We start from the raw sequence: 16,325 nt of genomic DNA on the forward strand, positions 1-16,325 counted from the left end.
TACTTGCGTTACAAATCGTCCTCTGCGCTACTTATTTACATGCAGACTAAGCTTTTTTCATTCATTAATACAAAGGATAGAACAATTTTATAGAAACCAATGAGAAACTTATTATTCCTGGAGAAGATAGTTTATTTTTGAAGAGATTTAATTCAACAACACTATTGGCATTCACCTTTGTAATAATAATAAATAAATGAATAAAATGATAAAATTTAAAGTAAAATATTTTACCTGTATAAAATAAATGAATGAAAGTTATTAAAAAATATATATTTGTAATTTTTCTTTTTTTCCACTTATAATTATTTATTTGTATTTTATTTTCCTCTTTATTTTTTTACGTTTATTTAGTTATTCATTTGTTTTTAATTTTGGCAGGTTTGGTCCTCCATAGTTTTGGGGGTAATATGTGCGTAAATATGTGTTTAATTTCTCACAACCTTTGGAGGTAAAGGTGCTAAATATTTTCAGAATTTAATCACAGTTTTCAGTATTATCAGCATGTGTGCCTTAAAGTACCCTTACACCTATCTAATGCTCAGATATCACTATATATAATTATATAATGAAACACCTAAGGTAAAAGCTTTTCCTTTTTCTTTTGCCTATGACTGAGGGACTTTTTAAATCGTTTTATTGTTGATTTAATGTTTTTAAATGTTTTTTTAATGTTTTCTGATGCACTTTTTTTAATAATTTAAACCACATTAAATTACTTTGTATGTGAAATGCCTTTTTTGTTGCTCCATTCACTACTCTGAGAGCAATGTGGTCCGTTTGTTCAATCGGAGTTTTTCCAAAATAAATTAATACATGATTATGCCACATTTATTTGAAGAAAACTTCCAAGGACTGAACTTCATGATAAAATGGCCATCATATAATCAGTGAAAGTATTTTTTTTATTTTATTTTTTGCATTGATACATTTTTTTAGGAGTGTAGAATGCCGAATCATTTAGATTCACACACTTCTAGCACGAGCTTGTAATTTGCAAACATGTTTTCTAAACCTATGCAGTTGATTAAAAGCACACAGAAGGTCCAGGTATATGTTGGCTACTTCACGTTCCATCATCTTGTTATTATTTCTCATACAATTAGAGGTTACATCATTTTTGTGCTTAATCAGCATCTCAGTTGCATATATTCTGTTGTTTGTGGTGTAAATTCAAGATCCACTTCATGCCTTTTTCTAATGTAACAGTCTAATCTTATTGTGGGTGACTTTATAACTGCCAATGTGTGTGTTTTTGGCTATATGTCCAGTATTTAAAAGCTTGTGTGCATGTATGTTCACAGGTCATCTGTCTCCCCGTCAAAGGGGATGGTGTCCAAGTCCATGTGGATGTGTGAGTTGTCCTCGCTGCAGATCCAACCAATGGGCGTGCGGTTGAATGAGGGGCGTGAGCGGATGTCGGCCTGCAGGGAGGGAAGAGGCTCCGGCTCCTCAGCCGACACGCCCAGCTCTGGCAGCTCGAACGTCAGCATCTTGGAGGCCTTGTCGTAGCCTCCAAATGGCAGCGCACTCCTAGGGAGGGCCAGCGAAGGAAAAGGACAAATAAGGAAAGGATCACCAGCGTCACCCTCTAAAAAAGTCCAAAAACATGCCCTTTTGCTCTGAATAACTTGTGAAAATTGCTGTTTCTCCTTAAAGCTACTGGAGATGATAATTTTTCTAAAAAATAAAGACAGTCGTGAGAGAGGTTAGTTTTACCCTATGATGTCTTGTTGCAATAGCAATTTTTCTGTAATGGCCACATTTACAGACCATTACGTGCGGCCATTGCAGACAAAGTCTGGTCTGTGATGGCCGCATTTACAGACCATGGAGACGCCTCAAGACGTTAACCTAACCACTAGGAACAAAACCCAAAACCATGCAGGCAGACCTGCTAATACTGTATCATGTTTTTCTGCAGTCTGTGCCTTCTCCTCGTCTGGACACTGCTGGAGCTGGCAGTTTCTGATCAATGGTTCACTGTTCAACTAGTCTGGGACACTCTGATGTTCTATCTCTCTATCCTGTTCTGTTCTCTTCCTTCTGTCCACTAACCCCAACCAGTCGACGCAGATGGCTGCCACCTCTGAACCAGGTTCTGCTGGAGATTTCTTCCTGTTAAAAGGGAGTTGTTTCATCCCACTGTCGGTGATGCTTGTTCATGTGGATATGTTCGGTTTTTTCCTTTTTATTACAAATTTTATATTTTGATAGTGCTTTGAGATTACTTTTGTTATAATTAGCACTATATAAATAAAGTTGAATTGAATCAATAAAACAAAGATCATTTGCTCGAAAAAAAGATGTAAAACATTGAAATTGCCGCTTGAAAGTTTGTTTTGATCTCCATTGTAAACTCTCAAGTTTCACACTTTGCATTGTGGGATGTGGATTCCCCTATTCCAGGGGTTCTCAACCTTGGGGTCACGAGACACTAGGAGGGGTCACCAGATCCCTTCAAGAAACTAAGAATATTTTTTACACAATTTGAGCTTATTTTCATTATTTTTAACCATTTTCTGCAACTACACCAAACTTGCCAAATTTTAACTTATTTTCATCACCATTTTTTGACATGTTTTTGCTCCTTTTAATGCATTTTTGCTACATTACTTCTATTCCTGTCACTTCTCCATCAATTTTCAATGACTTTTCTGCACATTTTTTCCACTTTCAAGACATTTTTGACACTGTCCACCACTTTTACCACCAAATATCGCATATGTCACTTTTAACCTCTTTTTGCCATATTTCGTGGTTATTTTTTTCAAATGTAACCACATTCACAATTTGTTGTGCCCATTTTTTGTCAGTGTAAACTAATTGTTTGAATATTGACACTTTGAACCCTTTTTACCACTTTTTCTGTCTGTTTTTGACCACTCTAATTTGCAACTTTTAACTAATGTCTGTGGTTTTTAAAATTCCATTTCACCACCTTTCCCACCATTCTTGGTCATTTTTAACCCATTTTATTTGGATTTATATCTTTAAAATGACTATATACTATGGCGTGAATAATACTAAACTTCCTGGATAACAGTGGATATTATTCAGATAAATAAATATATGTGGTTATCACAGATTCATAGAACAATGGACAATAATTTTGCTGACTTTATGGATGGACCCCAAAATGCTTTCCCCTTTATTTCCATCTTCATGTACAGTGGGGGTCCCTGGTCTCTGACTGGCACCTTTATTTTGGGGGTCGCAGGCTGAAAAGGTTGAGAATCACTGCTCTAAAATATATAGTAACAAAATGACACATACATGAAAGCTAAATATTTAAGCTCCTGCCACAAGGTCATTGTTATATCGGGTTTTATTTCAGTCGGCAAGTTCTCACTCCAATTCGAGAAGCTTTTCTGTGCCACAGAGACCAGTCTTTATTTTATACCTGAGCTCATCCAGACCCATTAGTAACCACAAAGGATACAGCGTCTATTACTGAGGTCCGTAATAGTCACTAACTCCATTATTACAGGCAGAGATCAGAGGCTCAGATAAGATTAAGATAATGACCTGTGGGTGGAACAGTAGGACCAGTGGTAAGGCACGTTTAAGTACATTTCTAAATGTCTCTGAAGCAGAAGGAAAGGTTGTAGCTTCTTGCTGAGTAAAGTCATGGCGACAGTGCCTGGAGGGAAATTCTTTCTTTTTTCCTTTGATGAAACAGCAAAGTGCTGTTTGAGGGAGTGATTCGATGACAAAAGGGTCAGTGAGGGAAGTGCAGCTGCAGGTATAAATAAAAAGCTATACTTTTTCTCTTTATCTAAAGCCCAGTAACAATTACTGGGATATTATCTCAACTGTTCTGCATTCAGTCCTGTCATCTCTCTCCTTTTGAGCTCTATTTCTTTAATAAAGAAGCACGGCCTGTGTTATGTGTGACACTATATGATGATACAAGAGCTCAGATGACATTGTCGTCTTTATACCTGTTGAAGCTCTTGTACAGAGGCAGTTCTGGTTGGATCTGGATGGGTCCCGGCATGCTAGATCTCATTGTTGCTCTCAGCTCTTCGTTGCCCTTCATAGCTCGTTCCCATGGCGATACATACGTACGTACATACACTTTTCTGCTCTCCTCCTTTTCCACTTCCTCATCCACTGTCTTCTCTTTTACTGGGATAGAAAGCAGAGGTGAAAGTAACTGATTACAAGTACTCATGTTACTGTAATTGAGGTGCTTTTATTGGTACTTGTACTTTTTTCAGTATATTTCTAAATCAGTCATTTTACTTGTACTTAAGAACGTTTTAGAAGAAGTAAAGTAATTTGTTACATTCCTGCACCCAATCCTTACTGAGTAAATTATTATTTTTTATGTTAAAATGATCAACGGACATTGTGAAACGACAAAAAAAATGAAATGACCAGACAACAATCAAATGCATCACATCATAGCCGACCAATCAGATTAAATGTAATGCACAGCGCTAAAACAGCATTGAATGGAGAATATTTTCTCAGTTTTAGAGTTCATAAACATAGCTATACTTAGAGCCTGATAATTTTTTTATTTTGAGTTGAATTTATTGGTGTTATTTTATTTTTAAAAGAATTGTACATTTAGACAAACCTTTTATTTTATACAGATGCCTTTGTGGAAAATAAATTAAGTTCCACTTGTGCAAGATTTGGTAATTTAATTACGACTGGCACAAGTTTTATCCCATATCCCTTCCTTTTTAAGGCTATACATGAGATGTTAACTGTATGCAATGAAACTGTGGCATGATTTATTACCAAAATCTAACGTGGGGGGTGAAAGTAACTAGTAACTTTTACTTTGAGTACAATTCAATTGAGATACTTTAGACTTGTACTTGTGTATTTTATGTATGACTTACTTGTACTTGTACTTTAGTACAATTTCAATCAAGAAACAGTACTTCTACTTGAGTAGGAGATATCAGTACTCTTTACACCTCTGATAGAACGTAAAGCCATTTGTTGCACATGCAATGGTTTCACAAAGCATATGAAAGAGTGAACAGAACATTATTGGTTGTTACTTTCTTCTTTAGGCATCTCGGGCTTTGGGGGAACAGGAGGAGGCAACATCAGAAGGTTCTGGAGGTTCTGCTGGATCATTGAAACAGAACAGAAGATTCTGTCACAACGTTATATCGTGGATCAAGCACTAGAACCCCATGCGTTATCTTCTTTACTCTCACCATGTTCTCGTTGGTCACGATGAACTTCTCAACTCGCTGCTGCCTCATCTTAAACATCTTGGACCCTCTGTTATTGAGAAGGGAAAGCTCCTCCAGCATCACATCCTTGGGGGTCTTTATTTTGGTGCCCAGGTCCAGTTCGGTGGCGTCGGCTTCCGTCTCATCATCATCTGATGAAAAGGAGAAAAATGCAAACGGGTAACATCATGAAAGAATAATGCTGAGATGTTTTTTCTTTAATAATAAAAGTTATTTCCATTCATTTTCCATCATAGTTTATGGAGCGTCCTTTATCCCTAATTCATCTGTTAGCCTGTCCATGTACTGCAAAAATAAAGAGGCTCATGACACCTTGCCCACACTAACAGCACACCTCACCGCTGTCTGACTTCATTTATGTCCTGTGTATGGTGTACATTTCAGGACATCCTCAGGTCTCAGAGTGATGTATCAGGTATCAGGAAAACATCTGTCATTTGTCAAACCAAACGGCCTCACTTGTCAAACAAAATAGACTCATTTAATAGTTCCAGCGAGACTCATTTTGTCTTCTTTTTGTACAGTATGTTAAGTTGAGGTTTTGTTTATTCAGACAAGGTTTTTCAGGAAATTTTTATCTCCTGACATGTTCCATGAAGTCAAGTGAAACTTCAAAGGAATCACCAATGGCGATCAGCAGAACTCCTCTGACAAAAGATGACAGTTGACAGTCGAAACATGTCAGGAAATAAAACATTTCCTGAAAAACCTTGTATGAGTAAACGAAACCTAATCTTAACAAAACGGACTCATCTCCGCCAAACCTCCGTCAAATGACACGGCCTCAATTGTCAAACCAAACGGCGTCACATGAAATGGCCTCAGGCTTCAAAATGAAAGTCATCAGAATAAAGGGCCTCAAATAAAACCGCCTCATGCCGTAAAACATAACGTGGCGTTGTATTTTGAAGAAACTGGGATACGAGAGTAAGTCGTAAAACTGTTTTATTTTTATTTTTAACAGTTAAGATATATCAATGTTTCATTTAACTATGTATTTATTAATCAAACAATACCTTGATATATCTTAACTTAAAAAAATAAATAAAAGGAAAGAGTGGCTTTTCAAATAAAACACCTTTTCGAGTTTTACGGCCTGAGGCTATCAAGTCTCATAACTTTTATTTTGATGCCTGAGGCCGTTTCATCTGACGTAGGTTTTGCTGAGTCATGAGTTTGTTTAGTCTGATAAATGACAAAGGTTTCCCTGATACCTGACCTCACTCTGAGACCTGAGGATGTCCTAAATTAAATGTACACGGTACTGGTGACATGATGACCAATGCTGACTTACTTCTCAGGCACCCCTGACTTTCTCATCTTGTTAAGTCCCATGACCTGGATTCTGATCCTGGTTCCCAGATCTCTGGAGTTGATCTTATAGTAAACTCGCCCACTTATTGATTGCCAGTCATTCAAAGGCAATCACTGGTACACACAGTCAGTCCTTTAGTCCAGTGGTCCTCACTGTGACTCTAATATTCTAACAACATTAAAGTTTTACAGTTATAGTTCAAACCGGGCTTTAATGTGTTTTAAAATGCAAACCACACACCAATATACTTGATATTATTAAACTCACTTTTGCTTTCATTCTGCTGACCTGGCTTTTAAGAATTTGCATCTATTGATATTACTTGCTCCTGTGTATTGTAGAGTTTAACAATGCGGCCCCACAGATTTTAAGAGCTTTGGTTTGATCTGCCTATTTCATGCATGTTTATGGGTGTATATGTGTCTTTATCATTAATAAAAAAAAAAAAAAAAACTTCAGTGTCCAAATGCAAAAAAATATTTCAGACCCAAAAAACTGCATTTAAACACCTTTTTCTTTGATTGAAAAGGTAGTTGTTGATTTTTTATTGAATAATAAAGACACAAATCTACCTCCATATATGTTCAGTAGTTTTATCCACATCTGCTTTTCTCTCACATTTAAAAAATATCCCACATGCAAATCTGATAAATGTCAAAAAATACCTCACAGTTGGAAGGTACCGTACTTGATTCAAGCACCATTTACATGATTTCATGCCTAATTTGCATGTTCTACCTTAGCGCATGTCTTTCCTTTCATTATGTCAGTTATTTTAAATGGAGGCTCGTTTTCTGTCGCTGTGAGAAAATGTCTGTAATGTCCTTTAGCCTGGCCTCACGCTGATGGTAGTTTTTGGTTATTAACTGTTCCCATTTATAAATACACACTGAAAACAAAAACCATCCAGTCCCTAAAAAGTTGGTTTGATTTGATCCAAAACATCATTGTTTTTTTAGTTTTTAGTTTTTTTTTTTTGTCAAAAAACAAGAAGAAAACTCGTACTCTGTGATGGATGCACTGATGGATGGATGGATGGATGGATGTGTACTGAGCTTATCCAATGACTGCTTGAGCGTGACTTTGAACAGATGGACCAACTGATGGTTCTGGCAGAGTGCATTGGGTGGGTCGGCCTAGCAGTAAGTCAAATCTCTGACGCACTTAAAGACATTTGGGAAACAGTGGAAACCTCCTCCAAAGCTAGAAAATAAAAACCCAAATTAAACATATTGTAAGGCAAGGTGAGAAAATCTATTAATGCTGCCTCACTTTCACATTGATGCACATTCACATTGGTGGAGATAATAAGAATTGTAAAACTCAGAATAATATGTAATAATATAATTGAAATGCTGTATATATGGTATCTTTGGTATAGTTATAACAATGTATAGAAATTTGGTTCTATGTACAATATAAATGAAGTCTCTCCCTGAATTAGTGTAATTATTATTGTGCTCATATGTATATAGGCAGCTTATATTATAATTGTGACTTGTTTACGGCTAGTTTATAATATTACTGTTTGTATATCGTTTATGTATATAGATGTATGTGTGTATATGTATATATTTATGTATAGGTGTATATCTGTACACAGTATATATGTATACAGTAAGTGCATATATGTGTACATATATAAGTAGCTTATAAATGAATTGGTTTTGATGGTTCTTTTCATTTTATAAGTATTGTTTTTGTTTTTACAAAATAAATCAGATCAAATCAAAATGTTGGTTTTGAAAGATCTCGTACTTTGTGTGTGATAGTGTGGCTGTTATGGGCGAGGGCGTTACCAATCTGACTGATGTTGGTCAGGTCAGTGATGATCTTGTTGGACTTCTTCCTCTTATTGGAAGGGGCGGGAGTTTCAAAAGGCATGGCTGGAGGACGACAAAAGTCAAAGTTACATTTTGCACCGTGCTGCTGCTCTATGCTAATTCAGTTTAAAGATGCACAATGAACTTTTTGAGCATTAACAAACAGTGTTTTTAAATATGTTTCTGTGAATTCTGCTTTGAAAATACTCACAAGTGCTCAAATATTTAGCTGCAAAAACTGAACATAGATCTATTTTTTACACCTGAAATATTTTTGCATTTCAGCATCTTTAATTACAAAAATTAAAAGAACTACTTTGAACCTTTGGTCAATATAGTAACTATGTTTTCATAGCTACCTTTCATATTTTTAATTCAAATGAAATCATTCATTCGTACCTTCTGTAACCACTTGTTTTTTCTTTTACAGGGTCTTAAATCTAGGATCAATAGTTTATGGAGAGTTTGAAGAATCAAGTAAATAAAGCAGAGGCTCTCAACTGTTCTGTTAGGGTTTGGGACTCAAAAACCTCCCACAAATACAAGCTGCAATATAATCTTCTTCAAACTCTTCAATTTCTATTCATATTTTTACATTAAACGGAGATGTTTGAAATAGACAATCACAGTGGGCACCATTCAAAAAATAATTTTGAAATACAAGGCCAAATACCCCCTTTTACTCTAAGTAAAAAGGAATAATATAGTTTAATAGAATAGAATAGAATAGAATAGAATCAACTTTATTGGCCATGTAATGTATGTTACACACATGAGGAATTTGACTTGTTGAACTGTGCTCCCTCTAATAATGTATACATTAAATAATAACCATTAACTAGAAAAAAAATAAACAAATATAAACAGTAGTTAGACTAATATGTCTATGTCTATCTATCTATCTATCTATCTATCTATCTATCTATCTATCTATCTATCTATCTATCTATCTATCTATCTATCTATCTATCTATCTATCTATCTATCTATCTATCTATCTTTCTAATGTGGTTATTAAGGACAAATAAGGTATAAGAGATGTTTTTAAATGTACTGAACATTGACTGGACTGCATAAAAAGCAATTTTCTAGGCCCAGGAAAAAGCCTGCAATGCATGAGAAATGGGTCCCGACCCACAGATTGGGAACCTCTGACGTACAAAACAGGATTGAGTAAATAAATGTCCTGCTTCTTTTCCTTCCACAACCATTAGAAGATAAAAAAAATATGACCTGCTAATGACTTTTTTAAAAACCGAAATGTCATTTTTAAACCGGCAGTAAAAGTTCTGCTGGGCCTTTCAAAGCATTTGGTCAGTCACATGTCGTGAAAGCGAGCGTGACAGAATTAGCAACAGGGCATAGTGTGAACGCTGTTCAATACGGCTCAATATCCCAAGGAAAGCCTGCATGCACTTAAGTCGTGTACATGAGCGTTCTATTTCTCGGTTCTCGTCCAAACAGTCACCAGATTCCCTAAATGAAGCTAAGCGCACAATAAGTAGAGTGTGTAACCCCTAAATGCCCTTGAGAGCACTCATTTCTGGCAGTAGCTCATGTCTTCTCTTGACAAAGTGCAGCTCAGATGGGGCCCAGCCCTACGTCGCCGTCAATTTCTCAGGTCAAAAGCAATTAAGTGAAGCTGGACGTGAATCCCAGAAGAGGAGAAAATGCAGGCGGTCTACAGGGAGATAGATAATGTAATTGCTTTTCATTTGCTGTAATTGAAGCTTATTTCCTCTAAGCTGATGACTCCCACCACTGTAAGCTAAGGGGAGGGGGCGTCGGCATGAAGTGTATCAGGGTTGGAATCAGTTAAATTTTTTCTGTTATAATTACGTTTTTAATTACCCATGTTCAATTATAATTCAATCATGAATGCAGTGACCTGCATTTTTTCCAATTACAATTAAATTAAAATGATCTTTTCATCCTCATGAAGTCAATTACAATTACGTTCTCGATTACTAAAGTTGCTTAAAGCTGCTATCCAGTTTCTGAGAAATGTCTCAATGTCCCGCCCTAAACAGCATCACTTCCTCCCACTGCCTCTCCAATCTACCAGAGGCCACGCCTCTACTTTTCTGCACGTGCATCGCAGAACATAACAAGGTCGCATCTGGTTGCATTAATATAGGTCTATGGGTCAGGTAAGAGCCAAAATCATATTTACCTGTTTGCTGTTGCCTTGTTTCCGTGCACAGTTTCGTTAGGTATTTTTTCGCGTTTAAAAACAATCATACATGAACACGGATTTCTCAAAAACTCCGGATATCAGCTTTTACCTTCCTTTTGCTTTCTGTTAGCTTCTCTTATGATAACGTCTCCTAAATCAGCTGTAAAATACACTAAAAATAAATATCTATCATCTAATTTATTTCTTATCTCTTAGTTACCTCGTTAGGTTTCCTAATCAATGAAAATATAGATTTTTATATTTTGGGTGTGGGCGTCTGAGCCTTTTTTATGTCTGTATACCCCGAGATTTCAAATTTTTTCAAATGTTAAAATGTGGGAAAGCTTTATATGAAGCTACATATGTGTAGAACTGTACATAGAGTGTTAAATCATAATTGACATTTTTTTAATAGAATTTCCATGGCAATTACAATTACAAAGTCAATTATCTATTATTGAATTACAATTACGACAGCAACAGATTGCTAAAATAACAATTACAATTTGTTAAGTTGAGGTTTTGTTTATTCAGAGAAGGTTTTTCAGGAAATGTTTATCTCCTGACATGACAAAAGAAGACAAAATTAATCTTGCTGGAACTATTACATGGGAGTCAAGTGAAACTTCAAGTGAAACTTCAAGTGAAACTTCAAGTGAAACTTCAAGTGAAACTTCAAAGGAAACATCAAAGGCGATTGGCAGAACTCCTTTGATGAAGACTAGAAGTCAAAATATGTCAAAATGTTTCCTGAAAAAAAACCTTGTCGGAATAAACAAAAACTCAACTTAACATACTGTTCACAAGGAAGACAAAATGGATCTCGCTGGAACTATTGCAATTATACTATAATTGTAATTAATTCAATTATGCAATTACAATTATAATTGACCCTAAGCCTGAAGTGTACATACTCCAAAAAACACCCACATACCAATGTTTCAACACCTCATTGAGGGAGATTAAAAGTTGGATTAATAACCAAACTACGCAAGCAGTTTAGATTAAGATGGAGGTGCGTTGTGGGTTCTGTTTCTGAGGCACTCCTTGTCCCTGATGACCACCAGCCTGTTTTAGCTCCAGATAAATCTCCAGGGGACAGCTGAGAAGGAAGGGCATCAGTCAGCACATTCCTCAATGCACACATGGACTAAAAAACTCCAGCGCAGAGGGCCACATTCCTGGACTACAGTGTTAGGTATACGATGTGGTTGGAGAGGAGCTTTCAAGACGCCAGGATTCTGATCTTCACAAATCTTCACGAAAAAAAAAAAAAAAAAATTCAACACGTATTCAAACCATGCATGCTAAAATATGTGGTAGATTTTCACTTTTTTGATGAAATCACGGTTATCCTGTTGCGACAAACTGTTGAACCATCTCTATCAATAATTCATCAAGTCTGTAAAATCTAATTGAAAAAAACACTCAAACATAGTGGAAGGTAGCAGAATCTTCTATTTGAGCTGTAAAGGAACTGTTTCATCTGGCAAATCAGAATCATCAGCTTCACTTAATCCCCAAACATTCACTTCACTACATCTTTTCACCATCCTGCCTACCTATTAGTCACAAAAATCCACAGGAAGACTCGGATAAAAGATTCCCAGGTAGGTTTGTGTCCCAGAGCTCGTTTGGAACTGTCAGCCTTGCTCTTGCCCCGCAGTGAGTGAAACCCTATCAGCAGGGCTCCTTCAGAGCTACGAACCAGGTCCTGCAGGGGTGGGGGTGAAAGGAGTACTGGATATTGGTAGGTGTGGTAAAGGTGCAGAAATCAGGAAACCACCCACCGCCAGGTCACAGAGTGTTGACTATTGTGCCATTCATTCATTCATTGCATTAAGGTGATAAGGTAATAAGAATATAATATGGGATAAAGTAGTAAGGATAAAGAAAAAATGAAAATTTGATCAAATGACGCCTTTTTAGACAATATTCATGTTACACTAATTAATTTCTATAGATTTGTTGGTGCACTGCATAACATTGCTGTCTCACCGCAACAAGGTTGTAAGATTGAGTCCCAGTTGAAGAAGCCCATGTGTCCCCAAGCAAAAAACACTGGATAATGAAGAACAAAACTGTGTATTATTATTGACAGTAATAAAATACACCTGAGAAATGTAAAGTGTACAGCCCTGGGTTCAATGATGAATGGGCCACTCCTCATCTCATTCTCTCTCTTTGTTTGTTACAATCTGATGGATTCTTAGAAGAACGGAGTCCTGGTGGTGGAATTTTATTTAATTTTTTTGTAAATAAAAGCTCAGTGTTTTGTGTTAACCAGTATCATAAAATCAATTATTGATATATCAAACATCTTACTTTGCATTTTCATTTTGTCTTTGTTTCTTCCTGACTTATTTCTTACTCTTGGGCAACATTTCATATTTTCAAAAGTAAATTAATCCATCAATACTTAGCAAAGTGATTCAATCACTCAATCAGGGGTATAGCAACACATCGCAAGAGGGTACTTGGTCATTTTGATCAATTTATTTGAATAATAATAGGAAAATGAATTGCTTAATAAAATGCTGTCATTCTTGTACTTTAATGAAACAGGAATCATTTATGTTCCAGAGGCCATTTAATCATGTTTAAGTTCTGACGTGAGGACACAATAATTAGTTAGCTGTATATTACTGAGAAAAGTGTTTACTAACTAATGAAGTAGACACATGAAAATTGCGTTAAATTTGAAATTATGGAAGTTTATGATATGAAGAGGGGGTAGCCTACACCTGATTTGACAAAGTTGCAAAGGGGTCCAAGGGACAAAAAAAGGCTGGGAACCACTGGTATACACCCCTCTTAAAATGGCGGCGGGGGTTGCTAGGTCAAGTGTCCTGGATGCTGATGTCACTGGGAAAAGGTGCATAGCATAGCATAGCATAGCATAGCATAGCATAGCATAGCATAGCATAGCATAGCATAGCATAGCATAGCATAGCATGCTTTTATGTTACTTGCCTGTCCTTGTAAGTTGCAGATCTCTGGAGTAAATATTTTTCTTTTATAAATATATCTTATTTATTTACTTAAAATGCAAAGAAACACCACATGATAGTCCCTGATATTTACATTTCGATCATTGTATCTACCTTGTCTTGTGCCTCTATTTGTCCTTGCTATAAATTTTTTCCTTGCAATATTTTTTTTCTCTGAGGAGCCACTGTAAGAAAAGTCATTTACCGCTGGCATAATTAAAGTATTTCTGATTTTGTTTCTCATTTTCTTCCCCTATGGATGAGAAAGGTCTACATAATATAATGTAGAAAGATACCTACTGTACTTTGAGTCTGGACCACAGAGGTTGATTAATCCTCTAACTGTACTGTGGACACAGGATTTATATGACCTTGATAAAACTGTGCACTGCACATAAATCCATCACTTTGGGCTTTTGTCAGGGTTTACTCCCTATTTTAGTGGTTATATACAATTTTTTTGCACTAAAGTCGAATAACTGCTTTTTAAAATTCAATATTATGTATTTTTCAAAAACAAACTGTTTCGCACACTTGGAACGACAAATTATATTTGTCGAAAATGAAGGACAATATGATCAAAGAACCAAAACCCTGAGATCTGACACAGTAACGGGAGGAAAGATTTACCGGTAATGGCAGAAGCAACAAGAGGGAATAGGATGTGTGAGGTGCCATTTTTCTTTCATTTTCAACCACATTGTAAAACCCATCAGTTTGGCATTAAGCATCTGGCCAAATAGCTGCAGATTATCAGCTCAAATAGGCTTAGTGAGTCTGCATGCACGCAACAGAATGAGGGAGGAATTAACCAAAAAAAAAAAAGAAGCTTAAAAAGTGACAGATCTGACATGTTAAACAGGCAGATTCTAAAGAAGAACTTTAGTTATTACTGCATTTACACTGGTAGTCCATGAAACCTCTATTGAAGTGTAAATTATTAGTTATGGTAAAGAATGAAATGAAATCTTTACCCTGCACAGGTTCTCTTTGTTATTGTTTGTATTATCATGAACTGAGAGAAAATGCTAAATAAACCAATGTTTTCCAACCTTTTTGTATCATATCATTCATTTTGCTTTGTAAAAACTTCTGCAGCAGACCAAACAATTTATAATAAATCATAAGAAGTCTTGTTTTGATTCCTGCAGCTACTCACGGGCATGGATGAGTGTTTGTTTTTTCAGCGATACATCTTATAAATAAGTGACTCTAGTAGCAGTAATTCCTAAAATAATGTCTGCTCTGCTGTACACTTTGGGCACAAATGTGGAGGTAGATCAAGCTCCACCTGATTCACGATGTGCATTGGTATTTAGTATATACTTGGCTTGCTTTTACTATTTATCTGTGGCCGCTGTAACAAGTGGATTTCCCAACTGTGGAATCAATGAAGTATAGTCTGTCTCATTTTATTCAGTGCAGAATCACGCAAGGTGAGTTAAGTTTGACACGTTGTCTATAAGATGATATAGAAAGGTTAAAGTTTCAGGATGTATGGGGCTGATATGTAAGGAAGCCCCTTTCCTCCAGTAAAAAAAATGAAAGAAAAACCAAAATTAGGAAAAGTAAAATAATAATGACAATCACGAAATATCCTTAAGTCGTGATTATGGAATATTATCTTGTAGTAATGAGATACTAAGTCATATTTTTGACAGACTATCTAGTAGTATCTCATAAATATGAGATAGTAGTACACATATGTCAAACTCAAGGCCCGCGGGCCAAGTTCGGCCCACCAGATCATGTAGTCCGGCCCACGGGAAGATTTTGCTCAAAGAGGTAGTTATATAATTTGTAGATGAAAACGATAGGGGTCACAATACTACATTATTTACAGTGATATTAAATCGCAAATTTTTCGACAGAATTCTGGCAAATTACATTGTAAATTTTCAGAAAGTTTGTTGCAAAATCAAGGAATTTTCACCAGTTGTTTCACATTATGGATTTTTCTGGTCCGGCTCACTTCAAAATGGGTCGTATGTGGCCCTTGAACTAAAATGAGTTTGACACCCCTGAGATAGTATGTCATAATTATGACTTAGTATCTCGTAGGAGATGGTATCTCATAATCATATCATAGTATCTCATGGTTATGACTTTTTAAATTATTATTTTTACTTTTCATAGTTGTTTTTGTTTTTGTTGTTTTTTACTGGGGAAATGGGCTTCCATCGTGTTCCACATTGTTACTTTATTCAAAATATTGAAAGTGAGAGAAAAACACTACAAATATGATTCTTTACCTACTTGTATTGGTAGTTTACCCTCCATGATTTCTGCTGCTAAACTTACCTGAGGCCCTAAAGTTAGCTGCTAAAGTTAGCCCACCGTTAACTGATCCCTGTAAGGGGTCAAAGGTCGGATCGTTTTCCGCTGCTATGGTTGGGTTTCAGGGCTTCAAGGACGTATGGTGACTCTCAGAAAAACTAGATTTAAATGTACAGTCTATGATAATAGTTGTCTGTTTAGCCACTAATAGAGAAGAGACATGTTGGTTAGTAAAATTATATAACAGATTCTAGAGGGAGCATTGTTAGAGTTGAATAGAGGTGTTATTAATTCATAAGAAATATGAAATGACACAAAGAAGGCCTACAGTGCCTCCATGTGGTTAACAGTTTCAATTACCATAAAACAAAACATTCTTCATGCTCCAACTTCCTAATTTATTTCTTAAATCAGAACTGCCCATTAAATTGGTCAGAGTGGTAAAACATGTAATGGGACATACTGGATCCCAGTGTGAAAGTGGGCAGTGACACAGTGAGAGATCGAGTGACAGCTGAG

The 16,325-nt window shown here is 36.1% G+C and overlaps 1 protein-coding gene across 2 annotated transcripts; it reads right to left on the reverse strand.

Annotated features, from left to right (window-relative positions):
- Positions 1-884: 884 nt before the first annotated feature.
- LOC114481685 (myozenin-1-like) lies at positions 885-12,264 on the reverse strand. Of its 2 annotated transcripts, none has more exons than XM_028476681.1 (6): positions 12,102-12,264; positions 8,340-8,426; positions 5,187-5,356; positions 5,025-5,091; positions 3,945-4,131; positions 885-1,533 (listed from the first exon to the last, which is right to left on the reverse strand). In XM_028476681.1, exons 2-6 carry the CDS (start codon positions 8,422-8,424, stop codon positions 1,299-1,301), a joined length of 744 nt encoding a protein of 247 aa, XP_028332482.1. In that variant the 5' UTR covers positions 8,425-8,426; positions 12,102-12,264; the 3' UTR covers positions 885-1,298. The 2 variants fall into 2 exon arrangements, with proteins under 2 accessions (XP_028332482.1, XP_028332481.1); XM_028476680.1 differs by having other exon boundaries at positions 5,025-5,094; positions 12,102-12,262.
- Positions 12,265-16,325: the final 4,061 nt, after the last annotated feature.

The sequence above is a fragment of the Gouania willdenowi genome, chromosome 19, assembly GCF_900634775.1.
Source record: "Gouania willdenowi chromosome 19, fGouWil2.1, whole genome shotgun sequence".
Classification (NCBI taxonomy): domain Eukaryota; kingdom Metazoa; phylum Chordata; class Actinopteri; order Blenniiformes; family Gobiesocidae; genus Gouania; species Gouania willdenowi.